This window comes from Diceros bicornis, chromosome 3 (genome assembly GCF_020826845.1).
Source record: "Diceros bicornis minor isolate mBicDic1 chromosome 3, mDicBic1.mat.cur, whole genome shotgun sequence".
NCBI lineage: Eukaryota > Metazoa > Chordata > Mammalia > Perissodactyla > Rhinocerotidae > Diceros > Diceros bicornis.
The window spans coordinates 82,171,188-82,196,727 of NC_080742.1; the positions used below are offsets into that span (position 1 = coordinate 82,171,188).

General features: G+C 38.1%; 1 protein-coding gene across 5 annotated transcripts in view; it reads left to right on the forward strand.

Annotated features, from left to right (window-relative positions):
* The window catches only part of LRGUK (leucine rich repeats and guanylate kinase domain containing), a 109,808-nt gene extending 84,637 nt beyond the window's left edge, over positions 1 to 25,171 (forward strand). For 2 of the 5 annotated variants that reach the window (XM_058530264.1, XM_058530270.1), the window contains 2 exons: positions 14,041 to 14,186; positions 18,888 to 18,938. In XM_058530264.1, the coding sequence (XP_058386247.1) occupies positions 14,041 to 14,160 (120 nt within the window). In that variant the 3' untranslated portion in view covers positions 14,161 to 14,186; positions 18,888 to 18,938. Of the gene's footprint in view, positions 1 to 5,798; positions 5,888 to 7,733; positions 7,857 to 14,040; positions 14,187 to 18,887 lie in introns of those variants that run through there. The other 3 variants (XM_058530256.1, XR_009216762.1, XM_058530278.1) reach the window with 3 other exon arrangements.
* The last annotated feature ends 369 nt before the right edge of the window (positions 25,172 to 25,540 follow it).

Below are 25,540 nucleotides of genomic sequence, written 5' to 3' on the forward strand. Positions count from 1 at the left end.
GTGTACTATCCCACTGAGAAAAGTGAAATAATGAGCTACGAGAAGTGTGGCCCTGTGTGAAAGGAGTAGCGTCCATGGTCTGTGTGATAGTTTTTGCGGGATGAGTTCATTACGTCTTTGCTAGTTTAGCAAGCCTAGAACCTTTGCTCTCATGGCCATCCTCTCCATGCCCATAAGCAAAAGGCTTCCCTTCCCTTCCCTTCCTTTCCCTTCTCTTGGTCTTCCCCTCTCCCTTCCCCTTCCTTTCCTCTCGCTTGTTCACCTAGCTATCTGTCCTGTGTTTGTTGAATTCCAACCATGTATGTAGGATCTGGATTTGCTTTTCAGTGTAGAGCAGATATTTGCTGACCAGAGCCTGTTCTAGACACTAGAACAAGGTGGACCTGGTTCCTGCCCTTATGGAAGGTATGGTAAGTAGTGACCCCCTCTCGCCCCCTCTCGCCTCCTCTCGTTGGTGAGGTGAGGTCAGGAATCTCTAGGTTCTGCTACTGCCTTCTTTCTCTGAGTAGAAGATGGGCTCACGGAGCATGGACATCCTCAGTATCCTGACTCCTAACATACCGGCAGCTGTTGTTGGTTTCTCATCTCTAAGGTCACTGGGGATTTACTCTAGGACGCAACCGACTTGTCTTTGTTAGGAAGAAGTGTCCAAGAGTATTATTCTTGGCTCTTCCAGTCTGAAAAAAATCAGCTAACATCACTTTTCTTGCTTGTGACTCCAATAGTTCAGCAATATAAAATATGACCATAATTTAATATGAATTTAAATAATTTAATAAACTATTCAATCTACTCATTTTCTCATTCCTCACTTATACAATCCTTTGTTGCTTTGTCTTCTCTCTTCATATCTTAAATAGTCTTTACTTTTACGAATGACTCCCAAAGCACATTAATTTGAACATCTCTAAAAGATTTTTAGAGAACTGTAAATATGGTTTTAATCAGCCTTCTTCATCACTTACAATTTCCTTTTTAGGTTTGAGTAATAAAAATGCACAGCTTTTTTCTTACTGCTGCAAAACGTATATAACAAACACTATCCAGTGAGAGGTTTTATTTATACAGTAAAACTGTTGTTGTATAAATTAGATAAAACAACTGTAATAAAACAATAAAAACAACTGTGCCATTGGTTATAGAAATGTAAATTGCTGTGTTTCACTTGTCAGATATCGCTGCATCACCCAACCCCCTTTTGCATGGCTGGTTCTCTGGAAAGCGGAAGGCTGTGCCGGCTTAGTGACGATGTTTCACTCTGAAATTGTTGTGACTAGATCTTTGCCTTCTGGGAGAAGCTTGATTTTCTAAACTTCAATAGTATCTATTTCTTCAACCAGCTCCTCTGACCTCTTTAGGGGGCACCCTTACTCCTGAAGCAGGCTAAGTCACTGAAAGCCAATTCTCCAGAAAAAAGTGCTGAATGACCAATTCATTGAAAGCCAGTCTAGCAAGTGTATGTGTGCAGCAGATAAGGCCAGTACAATCATAAAAAGTACCCAAATGTGTGAAAGCCGGGGAGAAAGTGGATCTGTGGTGACAAAATATCAGGCACCTACATTTGCCAAGCAACGTTTCCTTTCAATACTGTGAGGTAGGTCAGCTCAGGGAGCTTGTCCAAGATTACCCAGGTTAGAAGTGTCTATTTCGACTCCAAAAGAAAAGTGCTTTCTTCTACTCGGGTGCATTTTTTAGTGCATGTTGTTCAGCAGCATATTTATTAGCTAGAATAATACTATAAATAGATGCTTCTCTCATCTGCCGCCTGGTTACCATGCGGTACAGTTTGTGTTGGATCAGCAGTCTAAATGCTTTTTTTGATAATGAATTGATTTCCTATTATTCTCTGAAGGTGCCCAATTAATTTTTAAATATCATTTATGATCATTATGATCTTGATTTATGCATATTGAAGGGTATCCCCCCACTGCGTTTTTTATCCTTGTTGAAACTCGAATTATCCTACCTTTGGCCAATGAGGACCTCTTCAAGTTGGCTCCTGTGTCCTTTTAATGTGACCCATGTGGGCTTCGATAGCCATCTTACTATCTGGTATGACAAGATATTGAATGCTCTTTTGTTCATTACCTGTCCCAGACCTGGAATCAATCTTTTCTCCAAGAAACCTTGGTTTCTTTAAGTGGAAGATGGTAGTACAAGAACACGTTGTGGTTGTTAGGAATGCTCATTGCTGTTGGGGGTCATTATTTCTAGGCCTTTTCTGTGGTTAGATAAAATATTTCATGAGTTCGCATTAATATTTCCAATTCAGATTCATGACTGCAGGATTTTTACTTAACTTCTGTATTACATATTTTTCTTTCTTCCACACTGAGAATGCTGATCCTCAAAGACGTAGATCATAGAATTATAATATCTCATTAAATTTCTCATCTGTTTTATTCACATAAAACACAGAAGTGTCTCAGGGTAACATTACTAATACTACAGCACCCATTATAAAAACTGAGAACAGTTAAAAAGTTTTTTTGCAGATATTCTCCCCTCATTATTTATGGTTGTGTTATAGCTACACTATCAAAGCATATAGTCATTATATACTCTCTCCCTTTAACTCTCATTTTGTCTTAGTTCTCAAATATGTACATACCTAGTACTCATCATTAGACCTCAGGTCCATGTCTCTCTAGTTGCTTTGTTGTCTAAGCTTATTCTCTACTAGATACAGAAAGGGCTATGGGAACAATATCTCCTGAATCCTTGCCTGTTAATAACAGGCTGTTATACTTTGTACTTGGATTGTAGTTTTTATCAACTATCCTGTTTCCTCATTTTGGATTACTTTGTCCAGGACTCTGATTGTTTCTATGTTAGATCTTCTTTGTTTATCTTATGTAAATTTGTCATTTTCTCTTGAATCTTTTTACCTCTTTCTTCATTTCTTTTTGAGTTTAAAAATTTTTCTCCATTCACTGTCTATTTCTCTTAAGGCGTTATTTGTTGTGTTTATTCACTCTTCTTCTATTCCTTCTAGCTTAGTTTTTGTTTCTGAAGTGGTTTTTTCCCTTATATTTCTAACTCTTTCCTGAGTTCTGTCACCTCATTTATAAGTTTGTAAAATTATAATTTATTTGTTCCTTGATGTTTTGTGTCATTTTCTTAATGTCGTTTAATTTATTTTGAAACAGTAGATTACAGATTTTATCTGTTCTGTGAGCAAGCTTACATTGTCTGTAGAGGTGTTCCTCTGCTCCTTTTTCTCTTTTTTCTTATAATAACTTTGTATAGAATTTAACTAGAAAATTTCTTATTTTTATGGGAAATTAGTTTTCTCAAGTTTTTCGAAGGCAACATGCTTCCTTCAAATAGCGTTAACATAGACGGCAGCTTCCTTCCTGAGATTTCCTGGCTCTATTCCCTTCCTTCCTGAGATTTCCTGGCTCTCCATCTACACTTTCTCTTTCCTTTGTCTCTGTTGATTCTGTCCTAATTAGTTTCTATCCCATTCCCATCAGCTTTTTCTTTAGTGTGGGGCCGTGTCTTAGAAGGGAGCCCCCGTGGGTCACTTTCAAGAATTCACAGTTGATTTAGCTCCTTCGGAACTTACTGTGGACCCCTTTTACTTACCCACCATTAGAGTGGGAACAACTCCGTCTGTGTTTCACTGTGTTTCCTAAATTGTCCTGCTTTGCTTCCCAATAAATCCTTTTGAGCTATTTTGGGGTTCTCCTGTTCTCAGGTGCTTTAGCCCCTCTGTTGCTTCCTTCAGCTTCCTCCTGCATAGCACTGATATCATGCAGTGGCTGTTAAGGCATCACCTGTATTTGGGGTTTTGAGGAGATACCTTGTCACCTAGTTTTGTTGTAAATGTTTTGATATATTTTTCATGTTGCTATTTAGTTGCTGTATCTATTTTTATGCGGGATTCTGGAAGATCCAAAAACTGTGCTTCCACTACCACTGTCATCTTCCCAAGTGTGATGTAATTTAAATCAAGTGTCAATATAGGAAAGAAATAAGGATGGTATAAAGTGAAATCCCAATAGTAAATGTATTTACTAGTATAGAGTGATTTGAGGCAAAGTAATAAATTAACATGAGAGCGGGACAGCAGTTTTGGTCAATATAAGTAATTTTATAGTACTATGAAGCAATTTAGATGTATTTATGGAGTTATTTAAACATATAGTTTTTAAATAGTGAAATTTAAATAGAGTTTGTTCCTTTCCTCCTTTCTTGTCCCATTACAGACTCCCTCCTTCCCATGCAACAGATATTTTCTCCTCATCTTGCTTATGCAGAACCACAGAGCTAATGGTCAGGAAAACAGTAAAATGGTCTTGGCAGTCAAACATCCACCTGAGAGCCTGTGTTCAATGAATCCACATGTTAGCTCTCATGTGTCATGGTTTCTAATGAACAGTTGCAAAATCTTCATCTAGAATTTCTCAAACTAGCAACAATTGACAGCTAATTCTAGTGCAGATTATAAAGAATGGTAAACATTATTCACTCTTTATATTATCCCCCCACATTTATGCTGTTGTACATTAAAGATATTTATTGAGCTCCTGCTTTGTGCTAAGGCGTGTGTGCTGTGTGCAGGGGATACAGGAGGGACCAAGGGACTTCTGGTGTCTGGGGTGTGACTTGTTTCCCAGAGATGCTCACTGCGCCCGTCTTGGCATCACCGCAGAGCAGAGCCACTCTTGCAGATAGGTTTTTCTAATGCAAAGATGTTTTTAGAATCATATCAACTTAATCCTTAAAAATCGATTTTTAAAAAATTCCCCCCAAAGACGTGCAAACACTTGAAAGTGTGTTAGTTCTCAAGGCTAAAACAAGTGGTTAGCCTGGAGTTGTGGGCTTACCACCACAGCTATGGTGTGGATCCTTCCCCTGGCATACTTGTTTCTTGTTATTTCCTATTGAATTTTAAATGAGTATCAACTTATAGAGGGGCCTGGTAATGACATTAAAATAAAAACAGTCAGGTTTATTTCAGGTTAAGTTACTGAGAGCAAAGATTAGTGTATTTTAAATGCACGTGCTGTTTAAATAAATGTTATTATAAATCCCTTTATAAATGATCGTTTTTTATGTAAAACAAATAAGCACTAGCTAATTTATCTTTTCAGTGAATTAGGAATTTTATATATTAGGTTTCCTTAAAGTGAGGAAATCCAGTACATGAACAGTTGCTAAACAGGTCATAATCTGTGTAAACACATGGTGTACTATTTATAAAACAGCATTTGCTATCTTGTTTTTTTCTGCCATCTTTTTAAATCTCCTTTTGCCACCAGGTTATAAACCTTTTGAATGCAGAGACTTTTATGTTTTTATATCCGTATCAAATGCTTATTAATTATTTAGTGATGGCGACAGTGATGTTGGTGAAATATGGAAGAAAGACCTCTCAATTTGTCCTGTTTCAGGATCATATCTAAACATTGTTGGATATAGTCAATCAGTTAGTTGCTATGTGTGCTAAGATCTAGGGAGACTAAAAAGACGATAATAATCTGTATGCTTAAGAGAGAATCTCATTGAAAGATAAAAAATATAAACATGAAATAATAAAAAATTGCCACCTTATTATTTAGATGTCAAATAAAGTTTATATATTAAATTGCAGTCATCATAAAAATCTTTTGATTTGATTTATAAGGTTTTTTTTCTTCCCATTAAACAAATATCAATTGTTTTTTAGGCCTTTTTTTCCTTTTTCTTTCCACATATTTGGCAATCTCTAGTAAGAGAATGATTATGACTATTTTAATCATTAGACATCATTTTGACATCAATATAATTTTCTGATCATATTTCTTGCCTAGGAAAGAGAGTCTATGGTGAGACAGTATGAGACAGCCCGCAAGGCCCTAATGGGAAAGACACCTCCTCATCACACACTCCTATTTCAAAGGTAGTGATTTATCACATTTAGTTACACCTGGGCATCTTTAGATTGATTTTCTAGCATCCAGATATACCAAGTGAATCCTAAATCATCAACATAAACAGGGACCTCTGTACTAAAATGCACCCAGTGATTCAGTAGTAAAACTAGTTCTAGAAGTTGTATTTCCCTTTCATTTGTGTATATTTTTAAAGGCACAATATGCTCATAGCTACTACAAACTGAGGATTTTTTGCAGTCTTTGAAGACTGCAAAGAATGATATTTCTGGTGGTGTTTGAAATTTAATATAAGCCTTCACCGAGGCTGTTCATGACTGAAGGTTAATTATACCCTGTTGAAGCCTGTACTTAACTCTCATGAATCTCAAAACAATAGCAATTAATGCTTTTTGGGATCATTTGTTTAATGTCTCCTTTCCATTTTAATTGTAAATTCCATGAGGTTGGGGACCATTGTATCTTTATTAATTCATGAATTCTTAGTCCTTAATATGAAATATTTCACTTAGTCCCTTCTGCATAGTGAAAGCTTCATATAGTGGCTATAATAGTTATTCTCCTATTAATTATTACATATTTAGGCATTAAGATTTACTCAAAGTGAATTAACCAGGTCCCAGGATGTTTATGAAATGTTTGCATTTTAGTTTCTCATTAATGTTACAGGCTTCAGTATTCTGAATTCTCTTTTCCGTGCGACCTTTTAGAAAGTTTGAGTAATAAAGTGAAGTCCCTGTTTTCAGAAAGTTATGAAGAGCGTTGACTAGACCTTAATTATTGCATTTTAAAAAGCTTTTTAGAATGCAATGATTCAAGCAAGCAGAATAAAAAAGCCATTTAAAATGTTTTCAATTTCAGATCTTTTTATTGTCTATAATTTTAAGCTATCTGTTGAAAATCTTTAACCCATGTAAATAAAATTAAGTTTTGTCTATTTGTCCACTATATATCAAAAAAAGTGTGATTAATTTTCTTTGCATTGGTAGGCTGTCTTTGGATAGTCTGATTCAAAAGACAGGCTGTGTGGTACGTACAAAGTTCTATTGCGGGCTTGAGAGTGTGGAGGTCAGGAGAAAGGCGGTGTCCCCTAGAACACCTAAAGCTGGGGCCTGGGTGATTTCTGACCAGCAGAGCAGCCATGCCTATTAAGACACTGTGGACAGAGACACTAAACATTTTTAAATATGAGCTCCAAATGGGTTGAACTAGGGCAAGTAGACGCTTTGAATTGCATATGTTTGCAGGCAATTGGGCTGTTTTGCACACAACAACTCCCTTTAACATGTCTGGGGTGAATAGCAGTAGGATTTATTGGCTAAAAATGGTTAATAATTCTCTCTGGTCACTCTGGGGAAACAGGCTAGTATAGATGAAAAAATAACATTTTATACTAGAGTTCATTTGAGAGTATCATATTAGAATTTTGAGAAATATTTTATTCTGGTATCATTTCAAAGCATTAGATTATAAAGAAAATTGGAAAATGTCTATTTCAATTTTTATAGCAGTTGATATATTGCTGGATCTCACATAACAAATGGACTAGGGTTTACAATAGAATAGGTACTAATCAGTAGGAAGATAATTTGCCTATTTTAATGGCTTAATGGATAAGGAATATTCACAACAATACAAATTTGCTTAGTCTACAAATTAGAATGTAATAATGCCAGTGTCTAAGACAAGCTCTGAAGTGAATGTTTATGAACGGATACATTATATTATTCCAAATAGATTTTATTGGCATTTGCATTTATGTAGAGTGTAATGGTCAGTATTTAGATATTTCTTGTGTATATGCTTGATACCATTACAAAATTCTTTGGATTTTTTTTCTTTTCCCAATTTCAGGGGTTCAGTACGAGCACCTATCATCAATGGTCTACATTATTTTACAGCTTTAGAACTACAGGAAAGTTTTGACCTATGTGAAGATAATTTTAAACCTGCTTTTGGACCATATTGTGAAAAGGGGTGAGTTGAGTTTTTTTGGATAGAACTGGTTATTTTCTGCTGGTTAATTAAGATCATGGCACTCATCCCTAGGCTTCAGAGAAATCCTAAAACTGGAAAGCAGGGCCCCACCTCCCACTGTGGGATTTAGAGGGAGTAGATCCTGGCCCTCTAGGGAGGCCACAGGGATATGAGCTAGGTTCATACAATTGGAAGCTTCTCTCTGGGACTTTGAATCTTAAGGGAGTGACACAAAGACACAGGGGCAGTTAGAGATCATTTAAGTCACCAGTGGTAGAAGAATCAAGAATCCATTGTGGAGTGCCAGCAATGATGATCTACCATTCTCTTCCTGTATTGTGACTTGTCTGTTCTTGGCGCCTAGCTGACCTTAGTTCCTGCCCAGTTTTTAAGCCTGGTTCTCTAGTTTTCTGTTAAGTCTAGAAACTACCCAACAGCTTTTCAGTAACTCCCTTTTTTTTTTTTTAAAAAAGATTTTATTTATTTATTTATTTTTCCCCCCAAAGCCCCAGTAGATAGTTGTATGTCGTAGCTGCACATCCTTCTAGTTGCTGTATGTGGGATGCGGCCCCAGCGTGGCCGGAGAAGCCGTGCGTCGGTGCGCGCCCGGGATCCGAACCCCGGCTGCCAGTAGCGGAGTGCGCGTACTTAACCGCTAAGCCACGGGACTGGCCCTCAGTAACTCCCTTTTTAATATTCAAATTGGCCAGTGTTGGTGTCTGTAATTTGCAGTCAACATCTCTGATTAGTACAATGCTATATTTCAAAATGCTTATCTGCTGATGTCCAATATATAAAAGGCCATTTCAGGGTCCCAATGCTGAATATGTCAAAGTGTGATTCAAAACCTGAATATGTGTAAGTTGAGGAGCCCATATCGACCACAGCAGACCCTCCACCACTGATTTTAGTGCTTGGCTTTTGCAGGCATTCTACTACATTCTGTTTCTACTTCAGCTGTGCTTCCCACTACAACTGACCATCTCTCTGTAGGTCTTGAATCCAAACTTCCCAAGCACAGATCTGGCTGGTTTAGTCAATCACTATCTACTACAGAGTGCCACTCTTGGGTAGAGATCTCTAGCAGGGCCCTTGTAGGTAACAAGCTGGTCTATAGATTGGTTGCCCCATGTCAAGTACTCATCCTTTATCCGATCATCTGCGGCCAGAGCGATGACAGAGAACCAAGTAAAGAACTCTTCAGCAGGGGTCTGTAGGTTTGACAGTCTCTCTGGAGTGTGTGAATGCATGGCAACGTAATAGACAAGAAATGTGACTGGAAGGAAGTACACTAAAACACTAACAGTGGCTATTCCTCTAGAATTATCAATTATTTTTATTTTCTTCTTGATCTTTTTTATGCAATTTTTAAATTGTACGCACAGGATATATATTTTTTATTTTTATATCCTTAAAAAATTACTAAAAGTCCATGAGAATTTGATGACATATTCAATAAATGGGAAGAAATAGTCCTTTAGATACAGCTAAGCTTCTCATATCACTCTACATGTTAAAACAAATTTTAGATAAATTATCGTTAAACACAAATAAATGCCTATAATATAATAATAAGTATTAAATGTCAAATGCAAATGTATATCCAGCATAATGTAAATTTAAAAATATTCATATATATGTATAGAAAAAAAAAACCCAGAAAAGAAATACACCAAAATAATATCAGATACTATCTTCTGGTAATGGGATTTATGGCCAATTTTTATTTTTTTTGTTCTGCTCCATATTTTCAACAGTGAGCATTTTATAATTTTTGAAGTATTAATATAACTTTAAAAAGTTATTTTACAAGTCCACGATAGCAAAGGGATATTTTATAGGGGTAATGTGTCATAATGAGAATGAGAATTTTAAAAATGAGTAATGCTTTCCTTCATTTCTGAGTTTTATTGTTGTAACACTTTGGGTTTCCGTTCATAAATTTGATGATGAAAAATAACTGTCCCCTCCAAATGGTTCACCCGAGTCTGCACATTTCACTAGATACTAGAGACTCTAGCATTATAATTAGTTAGTTAGCTTTCTGTGACAATGTTGAAACTGTGGATTTCTGAGGATTTATTCAAGCTCTAAATTTCTAGTACAGTAAGGTAGTTTGATGGGAAAACAGTGAAAAAGAGAATGTCTCAGTCAGTTCAGCCTCCTATAACAAATTACTGTAGACTGTGGGGCTTAACCAACAGACAATTATTTCTCACAGTTCTGGAGGCTGAGAGGTCTGAGATCAGGGTGCCAGCACAGTTGGGTTCTGATGACGGCCCTCTTCCTGGTTTGCAGATGGCTGTCTTCTTGCTGTGTCCTCACATGGCAGAAAACAGAGGAAGCAAGCTGTCTTGTGTCTCTTCTTATAAGGCCACTAATCCTATTCAAGAGGGCTTCACCTCCTGACCTCCTTATATCATCACATTGGAGGTTAGGATTTCAACATATAAATTTTGGGGAGGGGACACAAACATTTAGTTCATAACAAAAGGAAAAAAAAACAATGCCTAAGAGGCTGCAATGGGCTTATACATCATCTGTTCCCACAGTGAAAAGGGTGGATAAGACCTGTCACTCAAGTCTGACCCTTCACATATGGTAATTAACATGTCTTTCAACTCTACCACTTTTTGACTTCTGACTTTTGAAGTGTTTTCATCTAATACTTTCTTTGACACAAAGAAAAAGTAATTGTTGAAAGGCAGAATTTGCTCTGTGATCCCTTTATTGGTATGTGTTTTATTTTATTTTATTTATTTATTTGTTTTTTGTGAGGAAGATCAGCCCTGAGCTAACATCCATGCCAATCCTCCTCTTTTTGCTGAGGAAGACTGGCCCTGGGCTAACATCTGTGCCCATCTTCCTCCACTTTATGTGGGATGCCGCCACAGCATGGCTTGACGACCGATGCCTCTGTGCACGCCCGGGATCGGAACCCAGGCCGCCGGTAGCGGAGCGCGCGCACTTAACCGCTATGCCACGAGGCTAGCCCTCTTGGTGTGTGTTTTAAATGAGGAGGTGTTCTTTTCCAAAAGTAAGAGACCAAAACATAAGTGTAATGGGTTGAATTGTGTGTCCCCCCCCGCCACCGCCAAATTCATATATTAGAGTTCTAACCCCCAGTAAGTTAGAATGTGACTTATTTATAAATAAGGTTGTTGCAGATGTAATTAGTTAAGTTGAGTTCATGCTGGAGTAGAGTGAACCGCTAATCCAATATGATTGGTGTCCATATAAAAAGGAGAAATTTAGACACAGACACATACACATGGAGAGAGCTTGGGGGTGATGCAGAAGTGAAGGAATACCAAAGATTGCCAGCAAACCACCAGAAGCTAGGGGAGAGGCCTGAAACAGACTCTCCCTTACAGCCCTCAGAAGGAACCAACTCTACTAACTCATTGATCTCAGACTTTTACACTCCAGAACTGTGAGACAATAAATTTCAACCACTCAGTTCACAATACTTTGTTACAGCAACTCTAGCAAACTGATACTGTATGTATTAAAAATCCAGTGAAATTTTTCTTGCCATTTTCTTTCTGTGTTTCCTTCAACATACTATATTTATATCACTTTAGGGATTTAGCCATAAAGTCTATGGATTATTGTGTTTTTCACTAAAAGAAAGAAGGCTATCTTTAGGCTTTTATACTTTAGAATAAAAGATCTAGCCCATAAAACACCAGTGCATCTAAGACTGTATTTAGGGGGACAAGACTCAGTCTAATTATGCTTCTCGAGAGAAGATCCCAAGCATGGGTTAATAATGGCACTTCTCCTCTGCAAGGGGTAGAACAAAGAGTTGTTCAGTCACTGGAAGATCCAGACGTTGGCAGTATTGGTCTCAGTTTATACTTCTCTAGAAAGTGCTTCTTGAATATGCTCAATTATCTTATGTGGGAGCAAGAGATTGGGAAACGAGGTCTTCTAGGACCGTGGGTGTTCTACCCGAAGGGGCTAGCATTCTATGAGGGGGTTCCAAAAGCTGTTGTCTAGCAAAAAGAAGACAGAACCAAGAACTCAGTCCAAGCTGGTAAGAAGGATCTCCTCCTTCAAGTAAGCAATTAGACTTCTCTATCGGTTGATAACAAGTAGTCAAAACTTCTAAGCAGAACCTCTAGGTGCATGGAGATTGCCCCATCCTGGACTATCTCTCCCTGGGAATGTTGGTACCGTCTAGCCCTGGCTGTGGTTGGTAGGAAGCTCAGGTCCCGCAGGAGGCAGGTGTCCATGCTCAGCAGTGTGGAAGCTTTCCAGGAGAGCTGGTGCTGGATTCCAATCATGAACTACCACTCAAGTGCTGCAGCCTCTGCTTGCCATTCAAACATAACGCAGACAAAGTGAGTGGCCTCACATTGGACGTGCCCCCTTAGTAGGCCTACACCACTACATTTCATCCTGGGTCAAGGACAGGCCCAGGTAGCTAATTGGACTGTGTTTCTAGTGACAGAGCCCTGAACTCCTGGGGACAACTCATTAAGACTTGTTTCTACCCTTTTCATCTCTGCTACAGTCATAATATCATCCTGGTAGACATAGACACCCTCAGTTAAATAAAAAGGCTTTATCTTGAATAGACTCAATTTGCATAAGCCTTTGCCATTGCCAAATAGGAACTTAAGTTAAATGTGGAGTCTGAACAAGTGGAGGTCAACTTGGACTTAATCCTAGAAACATACTTCTTTACTGAGATAGGAATCATTACATTGGAACTACAGAGAGGAAGGCAAAATCATCAGCCAACCACCAGGCTCTGCAATGAACAATTATCTATTAATTTTCAACATTTTAAATCAAGCTTTGGCTAAATCATGAAAAGGCATAACTATGAAGACAAAACTTAACATAATCAACTTTGACAGTGAAAAGTAGAGCTCTAATGACAAAGTTTAGAAGGTGGAGGTGGAAAGTCAAGATAGATCATCTGTTGTTGATGGAACGAGAAACAGAGGCCTTAAATGTGATACATGGAGATGTAGATCTGACAGATGGAGGAACTGAAAATAGTGCTAGAACTGTTTGAGGGGAGAAAAAATAGGGGAGTGTTATTAAGTTGGCTAAATCCTTTCCTGTCATAGCAGAAGTCCATATCTATCAACTATATTTTTTAAACCAATAGGTCAATAAAAGTCAGTGACATATTATTTCGAAATAAGAAGATTATTGTCAGAATATCTAAAAAACAGACCGTTAAAATGGTTGGTTCTCAGGAAAATGAAACTGGAGTGATTGTTACTTTTTATTATAAGCCCTTCTGTATAACATGACTTAGTTTTAACTATATGTATATGGTAGGTTGATCAAAATGTTAATGAAATGTTTTTAGAAAAATAAGAAAATCATGAAGAAAAGATGAATATATTTTGATTAAATAAACATTTAAAATTTCTCTAGGCCCAAAACGAATTTAAAAGGAAAACAGCAAGCTGTATAAAATACAACAAAAGAGTTAACATTCAATAAATAGAGCTCACACAAACTAATACGGAAAACGCTGAGATCCTCAAAAGATAAATGGGGAAAAGATGTAAACAGTTCACAAAAGACAGGAGAAAAGCTAATTAACAAATACAAGAAATAATGTTTAATCTTGCTGAGAACCAAGCTCAGCTCTTCACCGTGCTCTGCAGGATGAGCTCCCCGGTGAAAGAGCCAGGAAGCAGGTGGATCTCAAAGGAGAGCAGCCTGGTGGTGGGCAGGGCGCTGGTCCAGATACGGAGACTTCAGGCACCCAGGTCACACCCCAGTCTTGTTCTAAAAAGGGGAACGAAGTCAGTCCCTAAACTGGCATTAGGTAGGCTCAATGTGTGGTCCAGATTGCACCTTCTCTATCTCTGAAATAGCGGGAATCGCCATATGTAAATTGCGCTTGATTCTGAAGTCCTAGGAATTAGGATCTGTGCTGTACTCATCTTGTTTTTTAACTCCAGCACCTATCACGATACCTTGCTCTTAGTAGGCATGTAGTTATGTTTGTATAACGGGTAAGAAGTTTATGCTAAAATGTACAGTACTTAATATGTCGGCTGCTATATAGCTCTTACCACAGATGCCATTGAAAACATGTTCACGAACTACTGACATGACTTGATAAAGGTGACCCAATGAAGCCATAGGCAGAGATCATATGGCCATTAGTTTTTCATCTCAAAGATATCATTCATTCTTCATTTTTCAGCGGCATGGATTTCTCCGGAAAGTATTCTGCGTTACCTCAGTCTTGTCCATGGTCAAGAGAATTGCCTTTTCAGCCTCCAGAGGGCGGCATTTATTCACACTCAGGATCGAGAATAAGTGATGTTGAGGCGGATCCGGATCTAAAAGGTATGAGTCATTTACATATGATTCTCATATAAATATTAATATTATATCTATTTCCCACTGTTTTTCTGAATGTTCGTGATTTTTTTAATTAAATGAATATTTTAAGTCTGAATCTCTCCTTTGAGGTAGGGTGGGTTGTTTCCCATTGCTATTGATGAGAAACAAAGTAAAGAAAGGTTAGGAATGTGCTGGAGGTGACTTAGCTACTGCGAGTGGACGCTACTGCTCTGCTCGCCAGGCCACACTCCCCGGGGGTCTTCTGGGGCGAGGGGTGCGTGCTCTCTGGAGGAGATCTTTGACGACTTGGGCTCCTTTCAGTGAAGGTAAAGAGAAGCATGGAAGGTTTCAGATTGCTGGCCAATCTCCTGCTCTGAGAGTCTGGCAGAATCCTAATGGTTTTAGGTTTGAAGGATCTGGTCCATCCCCGCCCCCCCCCCTTGCCCCCTTGCTCCCCAACACACACGTGAATGTGTATGTCCAGGCACAGACAGAGTGCTCATTGCATTTTTGTCTCTGAGCTCAGTGGTCATGTTCATAAATGACAGTCAGTAAAGACCTTGAACAGTGTGGGGAGACTGAATGGCTAGAGGTGAAAATGGGAAAGGGAGAAAGTGACTCAGTGTTGGGATAGAAGGTGGGGCTTTGTGAGCAATTGATAGAGGAATGAGTAAATTGGAGGAATTCTCTAGGACGTGGAGGCTAGGAGGGAGCCACCATTTGTAGCCTGAGTGGGGTGCTCTGCCTGAGCCCAGAAGAGGATTGAGGATCCTCTGCTTGCTCAGGTGACCAGGGGAACCAGAGAGAGAATATAGACTTGTTAGGTTGCCAGGGACAGGAGGACACAGTGGATGGCATCTCCTAAAGCAGGCATCTTCTAACCATTTCACAGGTGGATTCCCTCTTCAGCTGTAGTTGTACTCAGGAGAGCTGGCCGAGATGAGGTATTTTCAAGGATTTTACTCATGAGGGAGGACACAAGCAATAAGGATTAGATCCCAAGACCAAAGTTCCAGGAAACAATCCCAAATTCTCAAGTAGACACTTTATGTCATCTCACAGGATGTGGGAAGTGATCTAGGAACCCCTTAAAGGCTGTGACCTGCCACTCCAGGACCTGAGGGAACCCAGGAGCCCTGGACCAAACATGTCACCAAGGCCCATCATGATTCTGGCTTCCCATAGGAAAGTGTTCCCAGACCTTTCCCATCTCATTTTCTTTCCTCTGTCTGCATCCTTCCTTACTGGAGTTGAAACTGTTTTCCAAACATAATCTAGCCAGAGCAATGTGGGGCTGTTAGCTGTGGGGTAGTGCAGTGGAAAGAACATTGGATTAGGAATCAGAAGACCTAGGGTCTAGTTGCATTTCTACTGTTGTCTGGCTGCACAGTGTTGGGCAAATCAGTTAATGTCTGAGCCTTGGGAATAATAATATCTGTCCTACAATAACACAGGGATATCCTATATTACTATATATTACTGTAATATATACGTATATTATGATGTAATATATAATATAGTAACACAGACTAGACAAGATGAGTGTGGTATAAGTAAGAAGTAAAGAACCAGATACCTGCTAGGTATTATTATTGTAAATTTTTATACACATAGCAGAAGATTGTGGCAGTTTTTTGCAGGGATGGTTTCTGGAGATTTATTTTGTTCTTTGAATGGGCCATGTTTTCCTGTTTCTTTATATGCCTGGTGATCTTTTGTTGAAAACTGGGCATTTGAAAAAGCAGCTGCCTCTCCAAGTCTGTGGCCTGGCTCCATGCAGGGGAAGAGCTTGACTAATTAGCAGGGTGTGTTCTGAGCCCAGGATCAGCCCAGTGCGAGGGCTTAAGGTCTTTTCAGTCCTTTTGTGGCCATGCACTTTCCCTGGACCTGTGAGTGTGCTTTTTTCCAAGTCCCCAGTATACACAGATGTATTTTATCTGCAGTCTTACTCCTGCTTCTTGTTGGGGCCTTGACTGTTCTATTGTGTTCCTCAATTAGTCATCTCTTGCCCCAGGCTTCTGTGGGTCCATCACCCCCTAGCAGTTTTCACGAGCCCTGTCCACTGCTTCCTGGGGCTTCCTCTAGTCTGAGACCCCAGCTATGCCACTTTTGGCCATCTGGGCTCGAGTTACGTCACACAGAGACCATCAGGCAGCCCCTAGACAGGGTAAACATTGCTTTGCTCTCTCTGGTTCGCAAGAGAGAACTGGGGACCAGGCCTCCCTTCTCCCAAACCAAACCTCAACTCTCCAGGGTGGGCTTGGGGCAAAGGTGAGTAAAAATTCCATGAAATTTCCCACTATTTGTGTGTGTGTGTCAGGAAGATTAGCCCTGAGGTAACATCCATTGCCAATCCTCCTCTTTTTGCTGAGGAAGATTGGCCCTGGGCTAACATCCATGCCCATCTTCCTCTATTTTGTATGGGACGCTGCCACAGCATGGCTTGATAAGCTAAGCGGTGCGTTGGTCGGCGCCCAGGATCTGAACCCGTGAACCCCAGGCCGCTGAAGCAGAGCACGTGAACTTAACCACCACAGCACTGGGCCAGCCCCCCTACTATTTTTAATATGCCTTTCTCTTGACTGGGCATTCGGTTGGTTGCTGTAGATCTTTGACTGATTTCCAGAGCTCCTATGAAGTTATTTTAGCTAGCCCCTTGTTGTCTACTTAATGTTTCCATGGGGGAAGGAGGGCTGGAGCTTCCTAGTCTGCATCTTGCTGCCATCTTTCTGTGGTAGTTTTCTCAGCAATCACATCACACCACTGGCTCTGGGTCAGTGAAACTCTCATATCTTATTCATGTGAACTGCCAAACCAGTTTTCTATCATTCAATATAAGCACACTTCATTTTTTTTTTTTTTGACAGAACTTCAACTTTTATTCTCATTTTTTTATCATTTTGGTTTCAGCCTCACATTCTGACTTGATTAGATCATTTTGGGTCTTGATTCATCTCCCAAATTAACTACTTTATAGATTTCTATAAAGCCAGCAAGCATGCCACCTATGCCTTCGTCATAGTAACTGTCAACAATAGGACCCAGAACTTGGCCAAGAGTAGCATCCTGTGACAAGTCTCTGGAGACTCAATTCCAGGGAGATTCTACCTGATATGTGATTCCTACTCACATCTCTCTAGTGTATTCACATGAGAAACTTTGATATGTGTTTGCAGAAATCAAGACACAGTATATCAGTGGTATTTTCTGACTCAGGGGTCAGCAAGCTTTCTGTAAAGGGCCGGACAGTAAATGCTTTTGGCTTTATGGGCCATGTAGACTCTTGAAACTACTCAATCCTACCATTGTAGTGTGAGAGCAGCCACAGACAATATGTAAGTGAATGGGTTTGGGCTGGGTTCCAATAAAACTTGACTTACTAAAACAGGCTGCAGACCAGATCTGGCCTATGGACTATAGTTTGTTGACCCCTGCCTGAGTAAAAGGGAAATTAAGTTAATTTGAAGTAATTTTTCTTTGCAAATCCCTTCCAATACTTAACACTTACGACAGTATTTTCTAAATGCACAAATCATTTCTTTAACAAACTCAAATTTACTAAGGTTTAAAGTCAGGTGTACTGGTTTGTGTATCTTTATTTCCATTTTTAAAATGAGGATACTATTTGTCTTCAGGGCTTTTCTGACTGTCAGTGATTTCTCAAAGACCAGACACTCTAAATTACTTCTGTAGGTTATTTCAGCACCCTGGGATGTAACTTACCTGAGTGTGTCAACTTGGACTGATTGAGAAAGGAGGCCTAATCTTCTGCTGTCTTCTCTCTTCTTCAGGGCCTTTATTCTCTGAAGATGTTTTTGTTACCCTTTCCAGTTTAAAAAATATCTCCATGGTGAAAAAAAAGAAGCAAACAAGGAGGAGCTTTTTCTTTTCTTTTCTTTTTTGTCCTCTGTTAACGTGGTATCGTCTTCTCAAGGAGTATGCCATCCTGACTCTGAATATACCTTGAAAAGGTCCATTTTGCCTTTAACATTTTGGATTGCTTCGGTTTGCCCAATAGATTGAGTCTTCTTGATCTTATGTTATAGGTCACTCCATTTTTCTCACTCCCTGGAGAATCCTCTGCGTTACTTTCTCAATGCCTACTACACTGCTTTCTCCCCAGTGAGAATTCGGCTTCCTCTATGGCTACCATGCTTCCAGCTTCAGTCTCTATCATCCAAATTCCACTTGCTTCTGACAGGGAGTCTCTGAAAGAACCTAGCTCCATGGTTCATCCTTGCTGTCTTATCCTTGATGAACAGACCAACCTTAGAGGACATTAGATGAGATTTTTCTAGGAAGGACTTCAGGATGTGCCCGTGTGTGTGTGTGCGCATGTGTGTGTGTGTGTGTGTGCGCGTGCTAAGTCTGCTTATGTATCATTGTAAAAGAATATGGTGCAGGATATGGTTATAGAGAGTATGAGCAGGATAGAAGAGTAGCATAGGAATTCCTTGCTATAGCAACCTTCTGGTCATTGGGCAAGTCCACACAACCCAAGGCTTGTCCAGCCATGCACATCATATATTCTGAAACTCATCCTTTATTTTTCTTGTTTGGATGTCATTTATTCCTTATAGTGTGTTATGAATTAATTCTAAAAATTATTCTGGTGCTTACATTACACAATGCTTATTTCTTTGTTTAGTATACCAAGGGGTTGACTATACGTACTGTATCTTTTTTTTTCTTAATGTTTTACAGCACCAAGTAAACATTCATTTCCATGTGAAAAATGGCCTCTCCAACACAGAAGACACGGGATCTCAGTCATCAGTTGCCCAGGTTCCAACACCAAACCCACCCTCCCTCCAATCCCTCAGGGCCACAAGTAGACCAGTGCTTGACGATTGATCTTAACATGGAAAATTTGCACTGATCATGTCCAACCCCTTTGTCTTACCTGGCCATGGATCCTGGCTGTTCTCACTCAACCAACTACCTATAAAAGAATGTTCTATCTGCCTGAATTCTCTCAATCAATTTCTTTTGTGATTCTCTGATTAGTGTCTATCTTTTTTTTAATGTAAGTTATTCTTAGCTTTGAGAATTGTACTTTCAGTTTTTTCCATAGCTATTATTGATTTTTTCCAGCTGCTTCCTGCTGTGAAATATCAGATGGCAAAATCTTTCGAGATCTCTGTGTTGCTATGTGCTTAGTAATTTTTGGATCTATTCAACTGGGATTGTGCTCTTGAAATTTCAATGTGTCCATTTATAACATTAGTGTATACTCTAGGGGATTGAAATATTTTGTTCTTCTGATTTTGAAAGGGTTGTAGAGTTCCATTTAACTTGTGGCCAACATGATATCAACTGCATCTCTCAAAGGGGATTAATTAATGTAATTTTTCATGGTTCTCAACTTGTTTTAGCAATATGAAAGTGTAAAAAGTATCAGATATTTCTTTCATTTCACCCTTTCCTGGCTCTGATTAAGTACTGCTTGTCATTAGAAATGTTTTTAAACAACTTTCATCATCTTTGTGGTTGCGTTACCTGCTGTTTGCAGAAAAAAACATTGAGTAGTTATAGATAATGCTAGTAGTCAGCTGATATGTGCCAGTAAGACTATCCTGGTTGTTAAAACATTGAAACACATCCCAATGGATTGGTAAATGGTCTCTTCTCGAATCCTCTGTGCATGACGACTCATAGGAACAGGAGCCTTCACATAGTACTGTACTAATTTTTAAATATTTTAAATATCAAAACTCTCTAATGACTTCCCTTTTAAAAATATCAAAATCCTCTTTAATAACTCCCTTTACCATAACTCAGATTTGGATGTAGCATGATTTGCACCTAGCTCTATTCTCAACAGGAGCTGGTTAAAGTTCTTTTCTTGGGGTTGGTGGGAGGGGATGAGAAGGGGAACATGGAGGAGAGGACAAGGCTGAGCAGGAAAAGGGAGGGCAGTACTTTCTGGAGAAGTGGGAGGGCGGAGAGTGGGTGGCGTTGCCCCAAGATCTTAAAGAATAGTTTAACTTTCACCAGCATCATCTAATCTTTTAAAAAGTTGTTGCGAAATATTTTAGACACACTAAATGATATAAAAATAAAAGTTACAATTTCAGACAATATGGAGGAGATGTACTTTTCCCTATTTCTCCCATAAGCAAAGTGAAAATCCTAGAAATTATATATAGAACAAAGACAAGAAGATTGAGAGGTGGAAGGAAGAAGGCAGACCAGCTGGGGACCTCAGGACCTGAGTGGTGACATAGTGGTGAGTTCCCAGAGTTTCCTTTTTGCCTCAAATATCCTGAACTGGCTGTTGGAGAAGTTACAACCCCAAAACACTTAACAGTACAGACAACAAAAACTCCAACAAAAAGCCAACTCTCCCTAGCTAAAGGACTAGGAAAGGGGCAGCCTAGCAAGAAAGAAAACTTTAGACAATAACCACCTTGTTTTTTTAGTCAAACACCATGGATAAAACTGTAGCCCCACCCTCACCCCTCTACCCCTGTCAACAAAGGCTTCCACCCTTTTCTGGCTGTAACAAGGTTCTCCTCCTCCTCCTTTCTGGGATAGCGTCAGAGAAGTTCTTGTGGAGAGCCAGGCCTTTCACCACCACCCAATATTAATGAGAACTCCCTCCCACAATATAATTAAAGGCCACTTATGGACCTAGACTTCTATTCCCCAGCTGGTAGTAATGAGGCACCTGTTCCCCTTCCCATCAGGGTAGTCTCAGAGAAGGTCTTATGGAGATCCAGGAATTTCACCACTGACCTATCTCTTTGCAGTGCCAGTGGAGGCCATGTAGGGGCATTAAAGAGTGCCCCTCCCCTTCTCAGCTGAGGTGGTATAAGTGGAGGCCTAGCGGGGAACCCTAAACTTCCACCCCCAGGCAGTTCTAATAAGGCATCATTCCCCCCTTTCCCACCCTAAGTGTCAAGAGAGGCCAAGTGGAGAATTTAGACTTCCACCTCCACCTGGCAGTAATGAATTAGTCCCCCCTCCCTGACTGGTGTGGTGTCAAGAATGTCTGCTAAGAGAGGAGAGTTAAATAAGATCCAGAGTCACATAACATACTATAGCCAAGATGAAATTTTTAAAAAAATACTCATCAAGAGTCAGGAAAACCTCAACTTGAACGAGAAAAGACAATCAACATATGCCAACACCAAGATGAAACAGATGTTGGAGTTACCTGACAAGGATTTTAAAGCAGCTACCATAAAAATGTAATTCTAATCAACTTGCTTCAGCGAGCAATTATGAACATGATTGAAAAAAATGAAAAAGATAGTCTCAGCAAAGAAATAGAAAATATAAAGAAGAATCAGATATAAATTTTAGAGCTGAACAATACAATGACTGAAATTTAAAAACTCATAGATTGACTCTACATTAAAATGGAGAGGACAGACAAAAAAAATCAGTGAACTTGAAGACAGAGCAATTGAAATTACCCAACCTGAACAAAAAAGAGAAAATAGACTGAAAAACAAAATGAGCTCCAAGGACATGTAGGCCTATATGTAAAGACCTAATGTTTATGTCATTAGACATCCAGAAGGAGAACAAAAAGAGAATGGGGCTGAAAAGTATTTGAAGAAATAACATCTGAAAATCCCCCAAATTTGATGAAAGCCAAAAACTATACAAATTCAAGAAGATGGTGAATCTCAGATAGGATAAAGCCAAATAAATCTACAAGACACCTCATAATCAAACTTCTGAAAACTAAAGACAAAGAAAAATATCTTAAAGCAGCCAAAGAGAGATGATATCTTAGTTACAGGGAAGAAAAAAAACCAAATCAAATGATACTGGATTTCTCATCAGAAACCATAGTACCACCAGAAACCATGGAAGTGGAGGAACATTTTCTAGTGCTAAAAGGAAAAAAACCCCATCAATCTAGAATTCTATATTCAGTGAAAATGTCCTTCAGAAATGAAAGAGAAATCAAGACATTCTCAAGTGAAGGAAAACAAAGAGAATATGTTGCCAGTAGACCTATCCTAAAAAAATGGCTGAAGAAAATTCTTGGAACAGAATGAAAATGATAAAAGAAGGAAATCTGGAACATCAAAAAGGAAAAAAGAACAATGGAAAGAGTAAAAATATGGATAAATGCAATAGAAGTTCCTTCTTATCTTGAGTTTTCTAAATTATGTTTGATGGTTGAGCAAAAATTATAACATTGTCTGATGTGGTTCTCAATATATGTAGAAGGTATGTATAATTTAAGGCAATTATATTATAAACAGGAGAAAGGGGACTTGAAGGGAGGTAAGCTTTCTACATTTCACTTGAACTATTAAAATGTCAACACCAGTACACTGTAGTAAGTCATATATGAATAATGTAATACCTAGAACATCACTAAAAAAGCTACTTTGTGAGATACACTCAAGAACACTATAGATAAATAAAAATGGAATTTAAAAAAATGTTCAAGTAACACATGAGAAGGCAGGAAAAAGAAGAGAGAAAACCAAAAGACAAAATGACAAACCAAAAGCAGCCTTAACCCTTAACATACCAACAATTACATTAGAGTAAATGGTCTAAATACACCACTTAGAAGGCAGAGGTTGGCAGAGTGGATAAAAAACATGACCCAATTATATAGTGTCTACAAGAAACTCACTTGAAATCTAACAATGTAGGCAGGTTGAAAATAAAAGGATGGAAAAGTATTTTCATATATTATGCAAACATTAATCAAAAGAAAGTGGGAATGGTGATATTAATATCAGATAAGCAGGCTTCAGAGAAAAAAATTTTACCAGAGACATATTACATAAGGATAAAAGGATCAATCCACCAAGAAGACATTTCAAGATTAAATATGTAAGCACTGAACAACAGACCTGCAAAATATGTGAAGAAAAATTGATAGAACTGAAAGGAGAAATAGACAAGTTTACAATTATAGTTGGAGATTTCAACACTTCTTTCTCAACAATTGATGGAAAACTAAACAAAATCAGCAAGGATACATAAGAATTCAACATCATCAACCAATAGGATTTAATTGACGTATATAAAACATTCCATTCAATGACAGCCCTATAAACATTCTTTTCAAGTGTTCGTGGAGCATTACCAAGATAGACCATATCCTGGGCCATGAAGGAAATCTAACAAATTTAAAAGAATTGAAATCATACAAAGTATGTTCTCTGACCATAATGGAATCAAACTAGAAGTTAATAACAGAAAGATAACAGGAAAATCTCCAAACATCGGGAAGCTAAACAACACACTCCCAAATAACCCGTAGGGCTATGAGAGGGTCCCAAGGGAATTAAAAAAACTAAAAAAAATCGAACTGAATGAAAATGAAAATACACTATATCAAAATTTATGAGATGCAGCTAAAACAGTGCTGAAAGAGAAGTTTATATTACTAAATGTATATATTAGAAAAGAGGAAGATTCTTAAATCAATAAACTCCTACCTCAAGAACCTAAAAAAAGAGCAAAATAAACCCAAAGTAAGCAGAGGAAATAATAAAGATAAGAGCAGAAATCACTGAAAATGAAAACAGAAAAACAATAGAGAGATCAATAAAACAAAAAGCTGCTTCTTTGAAAAAATCAATAAAATTGACAACTTCTCTCTGGTAAAACTGACAAAAAAGAGAGAGAAGACACAAATTACCAATATTAGAAATAAAATGGGAAGAAATTACAGATTCTGCAGACATCAAAGGATAGTAAGGGAATACTACAAACAACTCCACATACATAAATTTGACAACTTAAATGAAATGTACCTATTCCTCACAAAATACAAACTACCACAACTCACCCAATATGGGATAGATCATTTGAATAACCCTATAAATATATTAAAGAAATTGAAGAATTAAATTGAATTAAAGAATTCATAATTGAATTCTGAAAAAGAAATCTCCAGGCCCAGATGCTTTCACTGGAGAGTTCTACCAAATGTTTACAGAAGAATTCACATGATTTCTACGCAATCTCTTCCAGAACATAGAAAAGGAAAGAACGCTTCTCAACATATTTTATGAGGTCAATATATCCCTGATATCAAAATTAGAGAGTACAAAGAAAGGAAACTATGGACTAATATCACTCAAGAATATAGAAGCAAAAATCCTTAACAAAATGTTAGCAAATAAAATCCAGCAATACATAAAAAGAATTATACACCATGACCAAGTGGGGTTTAACCTAGGGATGCAAGGTTGGTTCAATAGTTGAAATCAACCAATGAAATCCAATATAATAACAGACTAAACAAGAAAAATCAGATAATTATACCAATTGACGCAGAAAAAACATTCAACAAAGTCCAAAACCTATTCCTGATAAAAATCTGAGAATACAGGAGACCTTCCTCAGCTTGATAAAGACTTTAGTACATATGCATCTATCCCTAAACAATATATACTTTTGTTCACCGTGATTTTAAACTTCAATTACACTGTATATATTCAGCAATTAACTTTTCTCTCAACATTATGTTTGTGGGATTGGTCCATGTGGATTGTGTTGTTTTGACTTTAAATTTTTTCACTGCTGTGTAGTATTCCATTATAGGAGTATACCACAATTTATCTACTTTCCTGTTGATGAAAGCTAAATTTGTTTCCACTTTTTTTTCCTTCTACAAAGGATGCAACTAAAAGTATTCTTGTCTAGGAGTTGAATTGCTGTGTTATAGGTGTATAAATCTTTAACTTTACCAGCTATTGCTACATTGGTTACATTGCTACATATGCCCTCACCAACATGTAAGAGAGTTCCCATTTTTCTGCATCGTCACCAAAAAGTGGAATTGACAGTCTTTTTATTGCTAATCCAATAGCTGTTAATGTAAACTCATTGTGGTATTTAATTTGAGTTTTTCCAATTACTAGTAAAGTTGAACATTTTTAATAAATTTATTGGCCACATATAGCTTCTTTTCTGTGAATTGCCTATTTATATGTTTTGCCTAGTTTTAAGTTGGATAATTGTCTTTTTCTTATCAATTTGCAGGATTTATTTATATATTCTGGTTATTAATTCTTTGTTAATTGTGTAAATTACAAATGTCTTTTCCAAGACTGTGTCTTGTCTTTTCACTTTTTAAAATGTTATCTTTTAATGAATAAAAGTTTTTAATCTGGCCAAATTTGTCAATCGTTTTCTTTATGGTTTGTAATTTTTATGTCTTACAAATTCCTTCCCTATCCCATACTGATAAATATCGTCTCCTAGATATTCTTCTAAGTGCTTTTTTTAAAAAAAGTTCTGCTTTTCCAACTTGGGTCTCTGCTGTACCTGGAATGGAGTTTTGTATATGGTGTGAGGTAGAATTTAATTTTTTTCTAGTTGTCTCATCCCTATTCCTCTCCAGTCTGTAAGACCACATCTCTCAT